The 19354-nt window shown below is 40.1% G+C and overlaps 1 protein-coding gene across 6 annotated transcripts in view; it reads right to left on the bottom strand.

Moving 5' to 3' along the window:
* The window catches only part of LOC121886783 (transcription elongation regulator 1-like protein), a 44423-nt gene extending 28343 nt beyond the window's left edge, over positions 1-16080 (bottom strand). For 5 of the 6 annotated variants that reach the window (XR_006092845.1, XM_042397086.1, XM_042397087.1 and 2 more), the window contains exons 1-5: positions 15668-16080; positions 13044-13285; positions 7249-7335; positions 7006-7150; positions 941-1078 (exon numbers count right to left, since the gene is read on the bottom strand). Coding sequence is in view for 5 of the 6 variants with exons in the window: in XM_042397086.1 (XP_042253020.1) it covers positions 941-1078; positions 7006-7150; positions 7249-7335; positions 13044-13271 (598 nt within the window). In the remaining variant the exon portion in view is untranslated. Of the gene's footprint in view, positions 1-940; positions 1079-7005; positions 7151-7248; positions 7336-12658; positions 12688-13043; positions 13286-15667 lie in introns of those variants that run through there. The other variant, XM_042397088.1, reaches the window with a different exon arrangement.
* Positions 16081-19354: the final 3274 nt, after the last annotated feature.

Raw genomic sequence — 19354 nt, 5'->3', positions numbered from 1 at the left:
GTCAATATAATCCAAAAGGCCAACCTGCTGTTACTGTTGAGAAATTAAATGTCATTACTGGACTAACAACTTGATTTTGAATTGTGTTCTATTGGAGTAGGTCTTTACATGGACTTACATACATGGACACTGCAATATGAGTCTTTTTTTTTTTTTTTTTTTAAATTGTAGAAGAATGATGGTCTATTTTCATCGCAACATCTAGAACCCAATTTCAACCAAAATACAACTGCTGTCTTGACGCTGCTTCATGTGAATGAAGGCTTGTGTAATTTACACATTTAATCTGTCAGCAATGTTTAGCCAAACCATCTCCCTCGCCTTGTTAATTGCGGCAGTTTTGCCCTTTTTGGTGAAGACACCTTTATATTCTTCATATAGTTTCATCAGCAGGTTTGTTCCGCTGCTGAGAAGAACATCACTCTAGTTTTCCCTTTTTTTGTGACGTAGTATCATCTTTTCGACAATCGACTGTTCTGGGCTGCTTATGTACTCCATGCACGTGCACAATATAAGCTTATTCAAACCTGGCTAGAGTTAACATTGACTAGACACTCGGGGTGTGCCCAAATACAAATACATTATTGGCAAAGCATAAATAGTGGGTTTTTTTCATGAATATTTGTTTCATACAAATATTTATTTGGTAGGTGTCTGTCTGCAATGAGGCAATGAGTCAAGTTTTAGCTCAGTAATCAGCGCAGTCGTCTATGATCTGGGAGACTCCTGTTCAAGACCTGGTGTGGGGACCTCCTTTGTAAGGTAGTTTATTTATGGACACTTATTGTAACGCTTTTAATTTTCTAAAATTAAAAGCATACTAAGAACAAAAACACTTTTATTCGAATACAAATACAAGTAATTTTGCTCCCTCAACAAATACAGATACAAATACTGGGCTCTCTGCACATCCCTACTAGACACAGGAAAGCAGACTCACCTGTAGGAGGAGGAGCAGAGTGGAGAGGCTGATGTAGAGGAGACACAGAGAGGAGGTGCAGTGAGGAGGATGAAGAGGAAGAAGAGGAGTCTTCTGGCTCAGTCTCTCTGGTCTTTGTAGTGTCTCTTCTCACACGACCTGGAAACAAAGAGACATATTGACCTGTCTTCTGTCTTTCTCAGAGGACCCTCATCAGTGCCAACACCTCCCTGACCCAGAATAACCTTCATATCTTCACAGAAACATCTCAACAACTGCTGCTTTACTTTGGACACAAAATAAGTCCCCCAGTACCACTCAGTACGTCTGTAGCAAAATAAAAAGATGGTGAATGTGTAGATCCCCCCCCCCCCCCACCCCCCCCACAGCCAAATCTGAGAAATTAATCACTGTCACATTCCAATATGGAAATTCCCATATATAAGCTATTGTCATCTAAGAGTGGGACAATTTTAATACATTAATAATTTCATTACATTTATGATGATGATTTATGGATTACAACATATTGGCTATTCATTCTATGATTAGTAAATAAATTATGTATTATTAGCAATTACACACCTTTTAAATATTGTATATTTAGGCCCAAAGAATGTGGTTTTAATATACTGTCTGAATAAATATTGACAATATCATTTTTTAAAACCGTGGGACGTTTCTGATTTGTGGGTACGTGTCGTCTGAGGCAGTTCTAAATTTGTTCAAAGAGTAAGAACAAATTCAGGTAAGAACATATTGATGAATCCTGGAATTGTGCTTAAAACATTTGTTCGCACGGTTTAAGCACAGATTTGTGCGTATGCGCTGTTTGTGAATGAGGCCCATTGTGATGGAACATCCGGATCTCATTCCTGCTCCTCAGAGGAAGAACCCTTTCCTCTAGTGCCACCTTCAGGACAGACGTTACATGTTTAGACTCTCAGAAAAAAAAAAGAAAAGTCATCTGTATATTATTTATTCAGTTCGACGCTTTCACGCTGCGGCTGAAACAAACTTTTCTGTTGTTCCTGAAATTTCTTCCATAACATCTGAGGACACCTTCCAGAAAGAATCAGAAAAGTTTGGGACCCAAAAAATGAGGTTATGAGCTGAAGATGTTGACAGCTAACGTTGCCACAGAGGTTGTTATTTATAGTGAAGAAGAACAGTTTGTTTGTGATGAAAGGTCAGAGGTCGACACTATTCTGTTCATTTTAAATTTATAATTTAATTTTAGTTTTAATGCAGATCTATGTGTGTGTGTGTGTGTGTGTGTGTGTGTGTGTGTGTGTGTGTGTGTTTGTGTGTGTGTGTGTGTGTTTGTGTGTGTGTGTGTGTGTGTGTGGCAGATCAGTCCGCCTCCACACGTTTGTGCTCCTTTCAGGAAACACTGACCTAAATCTGTTGACAGCCAGCAGCATCACAGCGACAATAAAACATCTGTGTAAACAGTTAGCTTGTTAATGCGGCAGGATGCTCTGCTCATGTTGACAAATACTCATCAAATAGAAAATCTCTGATCTTTAATAATCTGTAGTTCATATTTACACATATTACCACCTGAGCAGTACATTTACAGTATTTTACAATACTGAATGTGTCTTGTAGTGTGAGTGTGATCAACTGAAACATAACTTGTTGCATTCATCATTAAAATGGCATGTTTGGGGTTTAAAATAAAACTCAAACTAGATGAAGATAGATGTAAAAGTTTGTTAGCGATAGACAGACTCATTTGATTTAAAGTAACCGTGTAAATGTGTGAGAGAGAGACTGTCACTTGTGATTGATTAGTCACATCTGCAGACATCATGACAGGAAGCTCGACTGCTAGATTCTCCACAAACAGTGAACAGTGTTACTGATGATCAGCATGTCTGAGAGGATCTTTGTGATTCAGGTTCCTGGGTTTTCTTTATAAATGTGTTCCAGAGATAAATTAAATCAGCGTGAAGCTCAGAGTTAAATGTTCTTATACAACATCATGATGTCACTGTGTTTCTTCTTAAATCTGAGTTGAGAAAACAGTCAAACAAATATTTTATTCGTTATACAGTATGTATATGTATAGATGTGTGTATATATATATATATATATATATATATATATATATATATATATATATATATATATATATATATGTAGGTTGTGGTGGCATCAGACTGAATAAGGAAACCCAGACATCCTTCGCCAATGCCCTCCAGCTCCTCCTAGGGGATCCCAAGGTGTTCCCAGGCCAGGAGAGTGATGTAGTCCCTCCAGCATGTCCTGGGTCTGCCCCGGGCTCTCCTACCAGTTGGAACACATCCAGAGGGAGATATCCAGGAGGATCCTAACCAGGTGCCCAAACCATCTCAGCTGTCTCCTTTTGATGCCAAGGAGCAGCAGCTTTACTCCGAGCTCCCCTGGATCTCCAGGCTCTTCACCCTATCTCTAAGGCTGAGCCCAGACACCCCTGGAGGGAACTCATTTCGGTCCCTGTTATCCGTGATCTCATTCTTTCAGTCATTACCCAAATCTCGTGACCACAAGTGAGGGTTGGGATGTAGACCGACTGGTAAATTGACAGCTTTCTGGTTCAGCTCTTTCTTCACCACAGTACAATGCCAAAAAGCGTGTCAACCTCACACTTCATCTTACCCTCACTGTGAACAAGACCCGGAGATACTTGAACTCCTTCACTTGGGGCAGTAACTCACTCCCAACCCAGAGGGAGCAGTCCACCTTTTTCCAGCAGAGCACCATGGCCTCAGATTTGGAGGTGCTGAGCTTTTTTGGTTCTTGTTACAACCCTACCAGCTGCATTCTGGATCAACTGAAGCTGTCCGATTGATTTCTTTACAGACAGACCTGTAAACAGACAGTAGTCCAGTCTGCTAGAGATAAAAGCATGTACAAGTTTCTCTAGATCTCTGTGACATCAAGTCTCTGATCTTTGTGATATTTTTAAGATGGTAGAAGGCTGATTTTGTTATTGACTTAATGTGAGCACTGAAATTCAGGTCTGAATCGAGGATAACACTAAGGTTTCTAGAGTTTTTTACTTTTCAGTGACAGACTATTAAGGTTCTTCCTTTGCACCAAAAACAGTGACTTCTGTTTTATCCTCATTTAACTGAAGGAAATTTTTGAGCATCCATTTGTTTGATACACTGTCCCAGGGAGTCTACTGAACTATAGTGGTTCGGCGACTCAGCTTTGTATATCTGTGTATCATCTGCATACATATGGTATGAAACCATAACTTTTGTCACATTGGCTAAAGGGAACATGTAAAGGTTAATAAACAGAGGTCCCAGAATCGACCCTTGTGGGATTCCACACGTTGCTGGGAGGCACTCTGAGGTACAGCTACCAATCAATAAAAAATAGTGTCTGTCTTGAGATTAGGACTTGAACCAACTCAAGACTATGTCAGAGAGACCAGCAAAGTGCTCAAGTCTGTCTGCTAGTACATGGTGATCAGTAGTGTCAAATGAAGTAGTAAGGTCTAATAGCACAAGGACAGAGACTTAACCAGAGTCAGTGCTGAGATTAATGTAATTTAGCACCTTGATAAGTCCAGCAACAGTACTGTGATGGGGCCTGAATCCAGACTGGAAGGTGTCAAGATAGTTGTTTTCTACCAGAAAGTTGTTGAGTTGTCTGAAGACAACTTTTTCAATCATTTTGCTAATAAATGGCAGGTTTATATGGGTCTGTAATTATTCAGTACTGATGAATCTAGATTGGCTTTTTATAAGAGTGGCTTGATGACTGCAGTTTTCAAGGCTTTGGGAAAGACACCTCATAGTAGTGAACTGATGACTATCTGTAAAACATCTGCTGCCAGGCGACTAAAAACCTTCTTAAAGGAATCTGAAGATAGAGAGTCAAGGCAGCATGAGTTGTGAGCATGTAAAAAAATATTAATGTAACATAAGTTGGAATTGAAACCCACTTGAATACATTAATAAAATAAGATAAAAAAAATGAAAATACAATACATAGAATGTGTACTTCAGTGGTGGTAATTTGAGACTTAATAAGTGAAAACTCAGAAAGTATTTCGCCACGTGTACACAATCTGTAAATCAGCGCCTAGGTCTCTGAAGCCATAATTTAACAAAACCTTTTCCTTTTTCTAATGGACACGGACTCACCACCAGTTTTGATTAACCGAAATAAGTTTCTTTCAGCTTCCCACAGAACGTCCTCTCATTGGTTTAACCTCACTCTTATCTGTGTTGGGCACAACCTGAAGCTGCACCCTTAGTGGTGCTGTGGGGGTTAAAACACACACCATAGTCTTTTTGCTCAAACCTACCAACCACTGACCTCAGCACGTATGTAACATAAGTTCGAAAATGACTTGATAATAATCCACTTGGTAATAATAATAATAATAATAAAAATAAAGTGAAAATAGAATAAAGTCCACTTGATAATAAAATAGTTTTTAATGAGCTGAAGTCTCTCAGTTGCCTTTTTCGGGAGGCCAGTAAAAAGTGCATTACAGTAATCAAGTTGGCTTGAAATGAAGGCATGAATCAGTTTTGCTGACATTGTACAGCATACAGTATAGTATATATTGGGCAGTATATAGTATATATCATTCAGTATGTAGTATACGTAGGATAGTATATAGTATAAATAGTACAGTATACAGTACAGGTTTGGTGTTTAATGAGTTTGAGTTTTTCCATTATTATTAATGCTACTACTAATAATAATTTCTGTGTTTAGATGCTGGACTGTGTTTCGTCGAGCTGCTTCTCTCTGTGTTCTTGGCTCAGTCTCATTTCTAGACTCTGAGCTTTAGTCTTGTCCGTACATCTGTATATCAGCTCTGTGTCGTGGACAAAGCCAGAGTGGGTTAGTATGGACAGGAAGTGGACAATAAAACACTCCGACAGCCAGTCTGACCAAACTCAGTGAAGCAGGCCGCACAGAATTAAACATCATATAAATGTAGGTTCTGTGAAGATCATTGATCAAACATTAACACATTTTGCAGTGTTTTTCCTACACTGATTTTGCTGAATGTAGATAAAAACACAGAAGTCCTTTCACTGGTTATGTAATCAGTTCAAACAGAACATCTGCTTTTATTGCTCAGGCTTTTTGTTGGGAACAAGTGTCGCTTTTATTTGTCGTACTGTTTGTGATTTTAAGTCCAAGTTAAGAAGAATTGAATTCACCATGCAGACCGATTTAGCGAAAATCTGACAAAACGATCCTGACAAACTAAACTGAAGAGAAACGGGGCCTCTGCCAGAAAATCTCCAACATGAACACACACCCACACACACAAAAATAAAAGAACATTTAATCTGCATTTGTTGGCTTCCACAAGCCTGTGACTGCATCTGAACGTCCCCTCAAACAAAAACTAACTTGAGCGGCTGTGGAGGGAAAACATGCAGCTCAAATAATCTGTGTTCAGACCAACAGAGAAATCAAAGAGTCTGTTTGAATGAACGCAAACAATCTAGGCTCTAAGACTGAAAAAAACAGTCCAGTCCAGCAGAACAGATATCTCATTACAGTCCTCATGAGGTGAAAATGTTGGTTGGAATCGTTTTAAAGTTGAAAACGTTCACACTGGCTTCTACTTTTTATGATTATCTAAGACTGTCCTCCCAAGAAAAACAATACAACAGGTTGCAATGTTAGTCGAGCTATAGTTAGTTTGAGTGACAGCTGCCAGCTAGCTGCCGTAGTAACTGTATGTATGATGTATATATATGTGGACAGATTTCCTCATTCAGAGGAGGAGGGTGGATGGAGGCATTCACCCAACAGTGGGCTTTCCCACAGGAGACCGTTGTTTGTTTTCTGCCTCCAATGCGAGTCGGGACAGTTTTTTTAAAAAGCGGAACTACAATTGTCTCCTAACCTTAACCCCGTGGTTATTACTGTAGCCATGACGACAAAGGTGGCCAACAATTCTTCCACCACTAAAAGGTAAAAACAAATCTAACTGTGAGTCCTTCTGTCAATAACGAGACTTGATTCTGATTGGGTAGGAAACAAACGAGTTGGACAATTTCAAACAAACGTCTGCCTCTGGCTCCACCCACCTTCATCAGGCGACCTCTTACCTGAGAGTCGAGAAGGAGACAGCAGCAGATGGGTCCTGAGGGCGTGTCCACCTGGCCTCTGGATGATCTGATTGGTCAGTCGGAGGTGTTTGTCTCGCCTCTGGAACACGCCCACTTCCTCAGGTGAGATCCAGCCTTCGGTCAACTGGAAACAAGCCAGCATGCTAGCATGTTAGCAACATGGCTAATGTTTGTGGGTGTGTGTGTGTGTGTGTGTGTGTGTGTGTGTGTGTGTGTGCTTACCTTGGGGAGAGGATGAAGAGGATGAAGAGGTGAAGAGCGATAGAATGGAGGGAGGACAGGAACGACTTCAACAGCTGGACGTTCCCACTGAAACAATAAAAAAGAAAAAACAGTTTATCTGCTCTGAATCAGTGATGAGTTGTTTTGATTTTATTGAAATTTACAGAGAATTTTCTGGTACAGGATCTAAATCCTCCAAACCAGACTCTACAACTCAAAACAAACAAACCATACAACAAACAATACCACAACATACTTCTTTAAAATAACAGTAATTTCACAAATAATCACAAAAAATATCCTTCGTTGACCAGAATTTATCCAATCTATTTTTAAAAGAGTCAACTGTTACAAACGTATTCAGTTTCAAATGAACCAAAAAGCATCACTAACACCCAGGTGATGTTCTCTCCTCTTATTGGTCAGATGTGTTTGGGGTGGGAGCGAGAATGTAAACACAGGAAGAAGAAGAAGCTCCCATCTGCCCAAATATCAAGAAGACAACATGCGTGGTTGTCAGTCCAGGTCGGACCTTCCTTTACAGTTTGCAAAGGCGATGTTATGACTGGAGGGTTGCCGGTTCAATCCCGCTGGACCGGCAGGATAAATCTGGGAGGGGAAAGTGAAGAAGCAGCGCTCGCCCCTCCCACATTACCACCACTGAGCAAGGTCCTTTACCCCAACTGCCCCAGTGGAGTTGCTCAGTGGCCGGCAGATGAGACTGTGGTTGTACTGGGCAGCTTCCAGGTATGAATGTGATCAGGGCTTTCCTGAAAAAGAGAGCATTGCTCTCATTGAAAATTCCTCTGAATAATAAAGGTTAAAAAATAAACAAACAAACAAACAAAAACAGTTAATCTAACTCCTTTTCACTCAGAATGAGAAGTGAACAGAATGTTCTGTGTGAAATAAAAATCCAAGAAAACCACACAAAGAGTTCAATGTTCAGGTGTTACTGAGCAGATAGAGATGTGTTTTTAGTCTTTTATAAAGACGTTTGTAGCTAGCATTAGTGTTAGCAAGGTGCAGGAGACAGTGGAGGGTCCAACTTTGTGCTAATGTTAAACAGTCAGTTAATGTGCTGTTAAAGATTAGCTTGTTGTGTTTGGTGATTTTGTTTTGTCAGTGAATTAACGGCACTGAGCAGGAAGCTGTTATTGGACGTGTTGACAATTTATCAAGTGTGTCTTAAACCAGCAGTCAGGTGTCTGTAATCATTCCTCCTGTTCATACTGGATATTAAAAGATCCTTCAAATGTGCTTTCAATGGAAATGATGGAGGCCAAAATCCACAGTGTGTCCACACAGTCATTTAAAAGTCTGTGTGAAGCTTCTATTCAGCTTCATCAGTCTGAGTTAGTCATATCAAGTGGATATCTGACACATTTACAGTCTTTTTAGCATCAAATTCCCTCTTTGTGTTTCCTCGGACAGTGTTTCCCTGTTGAGCTGCTGTGGAAGTATAGTAACACGAAGAGGGACTTTGGCACTAAAAAGACTGTAACGTTGAAAGATATCTACTTGATTTGACTCATTTGGACGCTGAAGCTTCATATTAGCTTCAGATAAACTTTGAAATACATTTTTGTACAGAAGGAGGACTGTGGATTTTGTCCTCCATCACTTCCATTGTAAGGTCATTATGAAGGGATCTTCTAATGGTCAGTATGAACAGGAGGAATGATTACAGCAAGAAACACAGCTTTAATGTTCATCTGGACTCCTGACACTAAAACACACTTGAAAAATTGTGAACTCATCCTTTAAAAATACTGGAACATAATGTTTTATATTGTATTTAGGTTTTGAAGGCAGTTTGAGTTGAGAAACATAAGTCACATAAATCACTCATTCTAACAACACAAGAGTTTTATGTTCATATGATTATATTATATTAACAATCTGTTTCAGATGGTTTTATAGCATTAACATAAATGTTAGCTACTCCAACATGCTAACATCACCTGACCTTTATGTAACATCAACCAGGTTGTATTTTTAGGTAGTTTAGAGTATTCCTTTCACACCTGACACAGAATAAGAAGGAATATTTATGTTTTTTTTCTATGTGACAAAAACATAAAGATAACTCTCTTGTTTACAAATCAAAATGTAACTTTTTTTAAACAAAGACAGCTAACAGAAGTGACGGACTTCATGTCTGGGGATCGTCATCAACATGGCATCACTCCACTCATCAACATCCCAGCATGCAAAGCGGAGCTGTTTAGCTCAAACTCGCAGCCTTGCAGACGTGAAAAGAAGAATCTGAAGAATCACAGAACATCAATGTTCACATGTTCTTTATGTCTCTCTCTTGGATGGATGGTGTGAGTGAAGAATCTCTTAAAACACTCACATCATTCTCACATTCTTAAAAGGATTTCTCAATAAAGGTGAAGCAGCGCTCGGAGATCCATTATGACCATGAAAATGAAAACACTTCATCTCTCTTCATCTCTGAACAAAAGGTTCACACCTTTTATTCCAAACATGATGAATCAGAGCTCAGAATAATCTGCAGTCAAGGTTTCAGGATGGCTGTGGAACTTAATGTCACATTTTAGAATTTTAGACGTTTTTTTCTTTGTTGGAAACAAACTTTCAAAAGAAAAATCACATCAGCTCCGTGAAACGACTTCAGAAGGCCTGTTGATAAGATGTTAAACACAGATTGTTACTCTGTCGCTGCTGTTTATGCAGAAAGAATTAAGGAAGAGCTGCATGAGATAATTAACGCCACCAATAATTAACAGACAATTATTCACTTTGCCCTCAGGGATCATTAAAGTTTCATCTTATCTCCAGACTGCAGAGGAGGCTGAACGGACTTAAAGACTCTTTAGATCAGACTGAAGGAGAGATGTGACGACTGTTTTAACTCCAACAGATGTGATCACATAAAGATTGACACGTCTTTCGATTCTACAAACTAATAAGCAGTAAAAGTCAAACAATATTTCATATATAATAATATATTTCAGTATATAACAAAATATAACGCTGACCGAATCATTTCATGTTTTAACGACTTCCAGGTTCAGAGGCTGACTGTAGAAGCATTGTGGGAAATGCAGTCTTTGATCTGTTTACATTGTTCCTGTATTTCATTTGACTGATTTTAAATATATAAAGATGGAAACAGCAGCAGTTTAATGCTGAAAATGCAATAAAACAAAATGTTTTGTTCTGCAGTCGTCAGACTGAAGCTTTATGTTGGAAACATCTCCAGAGATCATGTGTGTGTTCAGGTATCAGCTGTGTGTGTGTTACCTGTAATAGGTGTGTGTTACCTGTAATAGGTGTGTGTGTGTGTGTTACCTGTAATAGGTGTGTGTTACCTGTAATAGGTGTGTGTGTGTGTGTTACCTGTATCAGGTGTGTGTTAGCTGTATTAGGTGTGTGTGTGTGTTACCTGTATTAGGTGGGTGTGTTACCTGTATTAGGTGGGTGTGTTACCTGTTATAGGTGTGTGTGTGTTTGTTACCTGTATTAGGTGTGTGTGTGTTACCTGTATTAGGTGTGTGTTAGCTGTATTAGGTGTGTGTGTTACCTGTATTAGGTGTGTGTGTTACCTCTATCAGGTGTGTGTTAGCTGTATTAGGTGTGTGTGTGTGTTACCTGTATCAGGTGTGTGTTACCTGTAATAGGTGTGTGTGTGTGTTACCTGTATTAGGTGTGTGTTACCTGTAATAGGTGTGTGTGTGTGTGTTACCTTATCAGGTGTGTGTTAGCTGTATTAGGTGTGTGTGTGTGTTACCTGTATTAGGTGGGTGTGTTACCTGTTATAGGTGTGTGTGTGTGTGTTACCTGTATTAGGTGTGTGTGTGTTACTTGTATCAGGTGTGTGTGTGTGTTACCTGTATTAGGTGTGTGTGTGTTACCTGTATTAGGTGGGTGTGTGTTACCTGTATTAGGTGTGTGTGTTACCTGTATCAGGTGTGTGTTAGCTGTATTAGGTGTGTGTGTGTGTTAGCTGTATTAGGTGTGTGTGTTACCTGTATTAGGTGTGTGTGTGTTACCTGTATTAGGTGTGTGTGTTACCTGTATTAGGTGTGTGTGTGTTACCTGTATTAGGTGTGTGTGTTACCTGTATTAGGTGTGTGTGTGTTACCTGTATTAGGTGGGTGTGTTACCTGTATTAGGTGTGTGTGTGTGTGTGTGTTACCTGTATTAGGTGTGTGTGTGTTACCTGTATTAGGTGTGTGTTAGCTGTATTAGGTGTGTGTGTTACCTGTATTAGGTGTGTGTGTGTGTTACCTCTATCAGGTGTGTGTTAGCTGTATTAGGTGTGTGTGTGTGTTACCTGTATTAGGTGGGTGTGTTACCTGTTATAGGTGTGTGTGTGTGTGTTACCTGTATTAGGTGTGTGTGTGTTACTTGTATCAGGTGTGTGTGTGTGTTACCTGTATTAGGTGTGTGTGTGTTACCTGTATTAGGTGGGTGTGTGTTACCTGTATTAGGTGTGTGTGTTACCTGTATCAGGTGTGTGTTAGCTGTATTAGGTGTGTGTGTGTGTTACCTGTATTAGGTGTGTGTGTTACCTGTATTAGGTGTGTGTGTGTTACCTGTATTAGGTGTGTGTGTTACCTGTATTAGGTGTGTGTGTGTTACCTGTATTAGGTGTGTGTGTTACCTGTATTAGGTGTGTGTGTGTTACCTGTATTAGGTGGGTGTGTTACCTGTATTAGGTGTGTGTGTGTGTGTGTGTTACCTGTATTAGGTGTGTGTGTGTTACCTGTATTAGGTGTGTGTGTGTTACCTGTATTAGGTGGGTGTGTTACCTGTATTAGGTGTGTGTGTGTGTGTGTGTTACCTGTATTAGGTGTGTGTGTGTTACCTGTATTAGGTGTGTGTGTGTTACCTGTATTAGGTGGGTGTGTTACCTGTTATAGGTGTGTGTGTGTGTGTGTGTTACCTGTATTAGGTGTGTGTGTGTGTGTTACCTGTATTAGGTGGGTGTGTTACCTGTTATAGGTGTGTGTGTGTGTGTGTTACCCGTAATAGGTGTGTGTGCGTGTACGTTACCTGTATCAGGTGTGTGTCTTACCTGTATTAGGTGGGTGTGTTACCTGTTATAGGTGTGTGTGTGTTACCTGTGTCAGGTGTGTGTGTGTCACCTGTATTAGGTGTGTGTGTGTGTGTGTTACCTGTATTAGGTGGGTGTGTTACCTGTTATAGGTGTGTGTGTGTGTGTGTGTTACCTGTAATAGGTGTGTGTGCGTGTACGTTACCTGTATCAGGTGTGTGTGTTACCTGTTATAGGTGTGTGTGTTACCTGTATTAGGTGTGTGTGTTACCTGTATCAGGTGTGTGTTACCTGTGTCAGGTGTGTGTGTGTCACCTGTATCAGGTGTGTGTGTTACCTGTATCAGGTGTGTGTGTCACCTGTATCAGGTGTGTGTGTTACCTGTATCAGGTGTGCGTGTTCAGGCATCAGGTGTGTGTGTTACCTGTATCAGGTGTGTGTGTTACCTGTATCAGGTGTGTGTGTTACCTGTGTCAGGTGTGTGTGTGTCACCTGTATCAGGTGTGTGTGTTACCTGTATCAGGTGTGTGTGTCACCTGTATCAGGTGTGTGTGTGTTACCTGTATCAGGTGTGTGTGTGTTACCTGTATCAGGTGTGTGTGTCACCTGTATCAGGTGTGTGTGTTACCTGTGTCAGGTGTGTGTGTGTCACCTGTATCAGGTGTGTGTGTTACCTGTATCAGGTGTGTGTGTTACCTGTATCAGGTGTGTGTGTGTTACCTGTATCAGGTGTGTGTGTTACCTGTATCAGGTGTGTGTGTGTTACCTGTATCAGGTGTGCGTGTTCAGGCATCAGGTGTGTGTGTTCAGGTATCCACACAGCTGGAGGGTAGAAGACCAGAGGGGGTGTGGCCTGGTATGCTGCCCCAGACCAGCTGGCCAACCACAGCCAGTGGGGGGCAGGTTCACTGTTGATGGACAACCAGGGCATTGCAGTGGTGGTTACCATGCCAACAGGCTGGTGACCTTTAAACCTCGAGACTGGCAACATCATGATGACATCACCACCTGACAGACAGACGGACAGACCAATCAGGACTGAGCAGAAGCAGTTTGATGGCATTTATTCAGACTGTTACCCACTGAAAACACGACACTGAACCATGTTTTCTCTCTGAAACATTAAACTTTAAGAGACTTTAAAAATAAAGCACAGCAGAAAATTCAAGATGAAAGAAACATGAAGAAATGATGAAAGAAGAAGTCAGGAAAGAAAAAATGTAAAAATACGATAAAAAGCCGGCAGACATTTGGAAGACAGAAATAAATTCTATTAAAAATACAGTTTTACACACTGAGCTGAGCTGACTTGTCATTATGGGTAAAAAATTCAACTCTTTAAACCCTGAAAGACTCAGATCTGATCATTCTTTACAATAAACACAGAAGAACAACATCTCCTGTCTGTCTTTTTATGTTTCTGCCTGTTTCCTCCGTTTGGTCTGTGGAAGTAAAACATCACAACTACAGCAGCCCCATATTAATACTACATCAGTACCTCATCAATACTTTATTTCTGCTTCATCAATACTGTATCAAAACACAACACTAACACATAAACGCTGCATCAATAAGTAATTAATTCAAAATCAATACCTTATAAATCCTGCATCGTGACTTTATCACTACCAACACCTCCTGCATCAATACTTCATCAATACTGCATCAATACTTCATCAATACTGCATCAATACTTCATCAATACTGTATCAATACTTCATCAATACTGTATCAATACTTCATCAGGACTATATCAATACTTCAGACTCACCAGGCTTCTGCTGTTGAAGAAGAACAAGTTATTCAGCTAAAGTTTCAGGCCAATGAGGCCTTTGAGTTTCACATCCACCACCTCCGACCAACCAGCTGCACTGAAGACACATCACACCTGCGACTGACGAATTGCACCTCACTGGTTCTACTGGTTGCACTGGTTGTACTGGTTCCACTGGTTGTACTGGTTCCGCTGCTGCTACTGGTTCCACTGGTTCTACTGGTTCTATTGGTTCCACTGATTCTACTGGTTCTACTGTTTCCACTGGTCCTATTGCTGGTTTTTGACATAGTTCAACCATCTTGACTGAATAATCTACTCAGTCTGTAAATGTTGCTGTGATGAATCTGTTCTCTGGTTCTCTGAAACCTTCGAGCTCTAAAATGAGAACATTGTAGAACCAACAACACGTTCTGTTCTCAGGCAGGACGCTGAACGCTGCACCGCAGTCCGTCTGCAGCAGCTCAGAGCACCAACAAAATGGGTCGAAGCTGCTCTTTATCAGCAGCTGTTCAGGCTCTCCTGATGTTTTCAGTTTGTCTCAGTTTGTGTTTCTGAATGAAACAGCTGTCAGCAGGTGTTTCAGTCTGTTCTGTCTAATATTAAACTTATTGTTGTTTCAGCGTTAACTGTAATTATTAAGCCAAATCTGGACAAGAACCTTTAGAATTTAAACCAAATGTATCATTTGTATTTCAGAGTCGAACATTTCTGCACTTCTATCCAGTAATAATCTTTGTGACCAAAACTGTCACCATGTTGACCAATTATCTTTTGGTTGTCATGGACACAGATCTTTTCTTCTATACTGAGTGAAGCCTTCGGTTTCTTATTGTATTTTAATCTCAGCTTCAGTTTCAGTCGTCAGAAACATCTGGTGTACCTCAGAGTTCCCCTCTAGGTCCTTTTACTTTCTGTGTATATCTGTTTTCACACGATGGTTTTATAAGTAAACATAATGTCCAATAATAAACTGATGATGCACGGATAAACATGCCAACATAAATTCATTTTTTATTATTGATGTGGTGAATCCACAAGACTTTTCAAACCTGTTTGATGTCTTTTAACATTTTACTGTCAACCTCAGATTTAACATGTTCCTCAGCCTCTCAATTGAGCTTCAGAAATCCACAACAGTTCCAATTTAAATTTGTTTGTTTGTTTGTTTCATTTCCATTTTGAACACACAGCCTGTCTAATGTGAAGAAGTGCTGCCGTGCATGTCGTAACGTCCCTGGGTTGATTCCAGAGTAAAGATGGAATACCTCAGTAATTACTAACAAAGAAGAAGACACGGCATGCTGAGAATATAAAGAGTGCTGTTTGTTTTCTGATGTCAATCAATCAACATGAAACATATCACAATTGATCCATGGCACTCTTACAGTCCAAACAGAAGAAAACAATCAATAAATCACAGAAATCAATTATAAATAATAGATAACAAATGATGAAATACACACATGTAGCTACAGTATAATAACTAATACTCATAGTATTACCTGTACTTGTAGTGCAGCTGTCAGTGTCAGTCCTGCTGCTGATGCAGTGTGTGCAGCTCGGTAAAATATAACGGGTTATTAACGGGTTGAATCCCAGTATGTGTCACCTACCAGCGGAGCGTCTCCGGCTTCTGTCCCGGTAAACTGCGCGTCAAACGGCGGGACCGCCGACTCTCTCCGGTCCGGTCACGTCCTGTATGTCGGCTCCCTCCACCGGCTGCAGCTCTCAGGTCCTCACGGAGGTCTGCAGATCATCCTCACATCCGGTACAGGTGAAAGTATAAGCACACCGGGACTGACGAGAAGCAACAGTGACTTTAAAAAATACCGACAGACAGGCGGAGAGACTCCCGGTTCAAACAGACACACACCGCGCGTGTCACGCAGCGGCGGACGATGCGACGTCTGTAGGTAGAAAAATACCGAAGTCCGCGTGCAGCAGAGCGCGTTCCGGTCACGGAGTCTCTCTCTCTCTTCCCTTCCCCTCTCTCTCTCTCTCTCCCTGGTACAAACCGATTAAAGCTCCGGTAAATGGAGCCGCTCTCAGATCAAAGAGCCGCCTCCCCTTTCAATGTGTGTGTGTGTGTGTGTGTGAGAGAGAGAGTGTGCGTGTGTTTGTGTGTGTGTGTGTGTGTGTGTGTGTGTGTGTGTGTGTGTGTGTGTGTGTGTGTGTGTGTGTGTGTGCGCGCGTGTGAGGTCTACATGTGTAGAAGGAGCTGTCCAGCAGTGGAGGTGCTGACATGTGGAGGACTGATAAATTTGTTGGTTCTGTAGCTCTAATATAATGGTCAATAATTTGTTCATTATTATTATTATTATCATTATTGTTGTTGTTGTTGTTAATATTATTTTGTTGTTAGTTAGTAGTAATAATAGTTGGAAAAGTAATCAGATTACTTTCTGGTCTAACATGATAAGACGGGATTGAACTCAGGAACAGTAACTGCCAGACACGCCTACTTCGCACTGATTGGTCAGGTGTGTCCAGGTGTATAAGTGGGTGGGGCAAAATTATAAATCTTCCCGGAGACACATTGAACATTATCACACCTGTGCCATTCATTATGTCGTCATGACAACAACACAAAGACACACAGTGACATGCAGACACACACACACACACACACACACACACACACACACACACACACACACACACACACACACACAGACTCAGTTGTATTAGTCAGCTGGTTAGTTGTAAGTTAGTTCAGCCAGCCTGTGTGAACATTCACAACGAGACGAGATGAACTACACGACGTTTAAACTAGTTTTTATTTGATAACAATTTATCTGCACATGAACCTCTGAACGTCACATGACCTCTGACCCTGACTGTCTTGTGATTGAACAGTTTGACATGAGACGGAAACACGACAGCGATCAAACTGTCATTATGATAATACTACAGCACTGTGTGTGTGTGTGTGTGTGTGTGCGCACGTTTTTAATGTGTGTGTTTGTTTTATCTGATATCGGTAATTGTTTCTGAGATGTGAAGCTCTGTTATAATCTCTGTACACACACACACACAGTCACTCTCTCTCTCTCACACACACACACACATACACACACACACATACACACACACACACACATACACACACGCACACAGCTAATATTGACAGGATGGATTGTGTGTTCAGAGGAAGATTAACTGTTCATACATCGACCTTTCAGACGAACATAAAAGTCTGTGAAGTTACATCACTGTTTTATTGTGTATATGCAGTCTTTAACGGTCGATAGTGTATAAATGTGTATATAGTGTAAACACAGTCAGATGTGTAGCTCTCTGTAGAACGTACTTCAGTGTTTCTACAGGAACAAGTCATAGAAATGCAGCAGGAAAGTTTTCAATGGGCTTCATTTCTGACAGTACATCTTTTCTTGTCATAAAGTAAATAGAAAATACAGAATTTTATAATAATGTGATACAGAATTATTACAGTAAATGAGAATATTGCTGTAAAAAAAAAAGTACCATAAATTATCTTATAGAGTGAAAACTGACTATGTACAAAAAGATCCGACAAACAAAAAAGCACCTGACTCCATCCTGTTCTCATCAACATCACACCTAATGTTGTCTCTTGTGAAACACTTTTGGCAAACTGGATCCAAGCCTGATAAGCAGATTGCTGTCAGTATGAATACATGCCAGTGTTTGAACATAAACTAAAGAGTTCTGGATAGATAGATAGACAGACAATTAACAATCTTACACCAAACATAAATAGAACACATACACAAGAGAAATTAATTATAAAATATGAAAGAACAAAAACAAAATGGCAGTAATATAAGTACATTACACAGGGATAAAACAGACACATTATGAAAAATAGGAGCATTCATTATATAAAACATCTTCCAGCAGAATCTTAAAATGTTCTAGGGATAAACATTTGTCTAATTTATTCCACCTTTGAGGAGCATAACAGGTGAATGCAGTTTTTCCCATAAAATATCCAGGTAATGCATTCTTGTGAACAGGTACGGCATCCCATATTTCTAAGTCTTGAAAGTGATGATAAATAAAATGGTAGCTTATTTAGGATGACTTTATAAATAATAACAAGACAGTGTTGTTCCCATTGAGTGGTTAGTGATGGCTACCCTAACTTCTCATACAGTGATGGGTTCTAAAACTGTTTCCTGTAATAAATCTAAGAGTACTGTGATACACAGCATCACAGGTCAGTGACATGGGTGTTAATTACATAGTCAAGCACTGATAAAAATATTGCCTGTACAATCTGCAACTTACTTCTAAAAGAGAGGCACTGCTTATTTCTATAAAAGAAACCTATTACAATTGAGCCCATCTTTGATTGCAGCAATTGTAGATAGATTTGGATTTTCAAACAGGTGACCAGAAGAAATAAAATGACTATTAAAAATATCTTTTTTTCTGAGACAAGGACAGGATCTAGAGGAAGTTGCTTGGGCAGAGAATAAGCATGACCATAATTTAGTGACTTAATTGTTTTCCAAAATTTTGCTGGATTACCACTACAATCAAACAACGTATCAACAAAATAACTTGACTTAGCATTTCTAATTGCCCTGACACATTTGTTTCTCAACTGTCTGAAGAACTTCCAATCCTTAGAGGACTTTGAGCCTCATGCTTTTGCCCATGCTACATCCATTAACCTTAACATCTCTGAACCAAGGATTCAATCTATTTATTTTTACCCTTTCCAAAAGAGAGCATGCTTATTTGCTAAGGAGTTAAAACATCTGTGAAATGGCTTAGGGCTAATTCAGGGTCAGGAATAGCACATAACCTTGTGATATCACTGGGAAATAAATCATGAAGAAAAGCCTGCTCAACAAAATGCTTAAAGTCCCTCTTTCTTTTTTTTTGTCTGGAATCTCTAACGCAGAAAATTGGACAATGATCACTTAAGTCTAGTGCAAACACACCACTGGCTGTGAATTTATGCTGTTTGTTCGTTAGGATTATATCTATCAGGGTCAACTTTTCTGGCGGAGAAGGTAAAGAAATGAGCTGAGTTAAATTCTAATTCAATACAGTGATTTCAAGGTTGAGGTCACCCATGAGCAAAACTTTAGAATCCTCAGATATAAAATTTACCAATTTATCCAGCACTTTGATGGGCAGACAGGGGGTAATAGGCCCTGATTACCACCATATTATTATTAGGATTTAGAGAGACATTTAATGCTAGCAGTTCAAATTCTTTTGGCAGAGACACAGAGCGCAACACAGAGACAGCGAGAGTTTCTCACAATAATAACAAGCCCTCCACCCCTTTGGTTCGGTCCACC

The sequence above is a fragment of the Thunnus maccoyii genome, chromosome 20 (genome assembly GCF_910596095.1).
Source record: "Thunnus maccoyii chromosome 20, fThuMac1.1, whole genome shotgun sequence".
NCBI lineage: Eukaryota > Metazoa > Chordata > Actinopteri > Scombriformes > Scombridae > Thunnus > Thunnus maccoyii.
The sequence above is the reverse complement of the archived record's forward strand: the minus strand, read 5'-3'. Positions and strand labels throughout refer to the sequence as shown.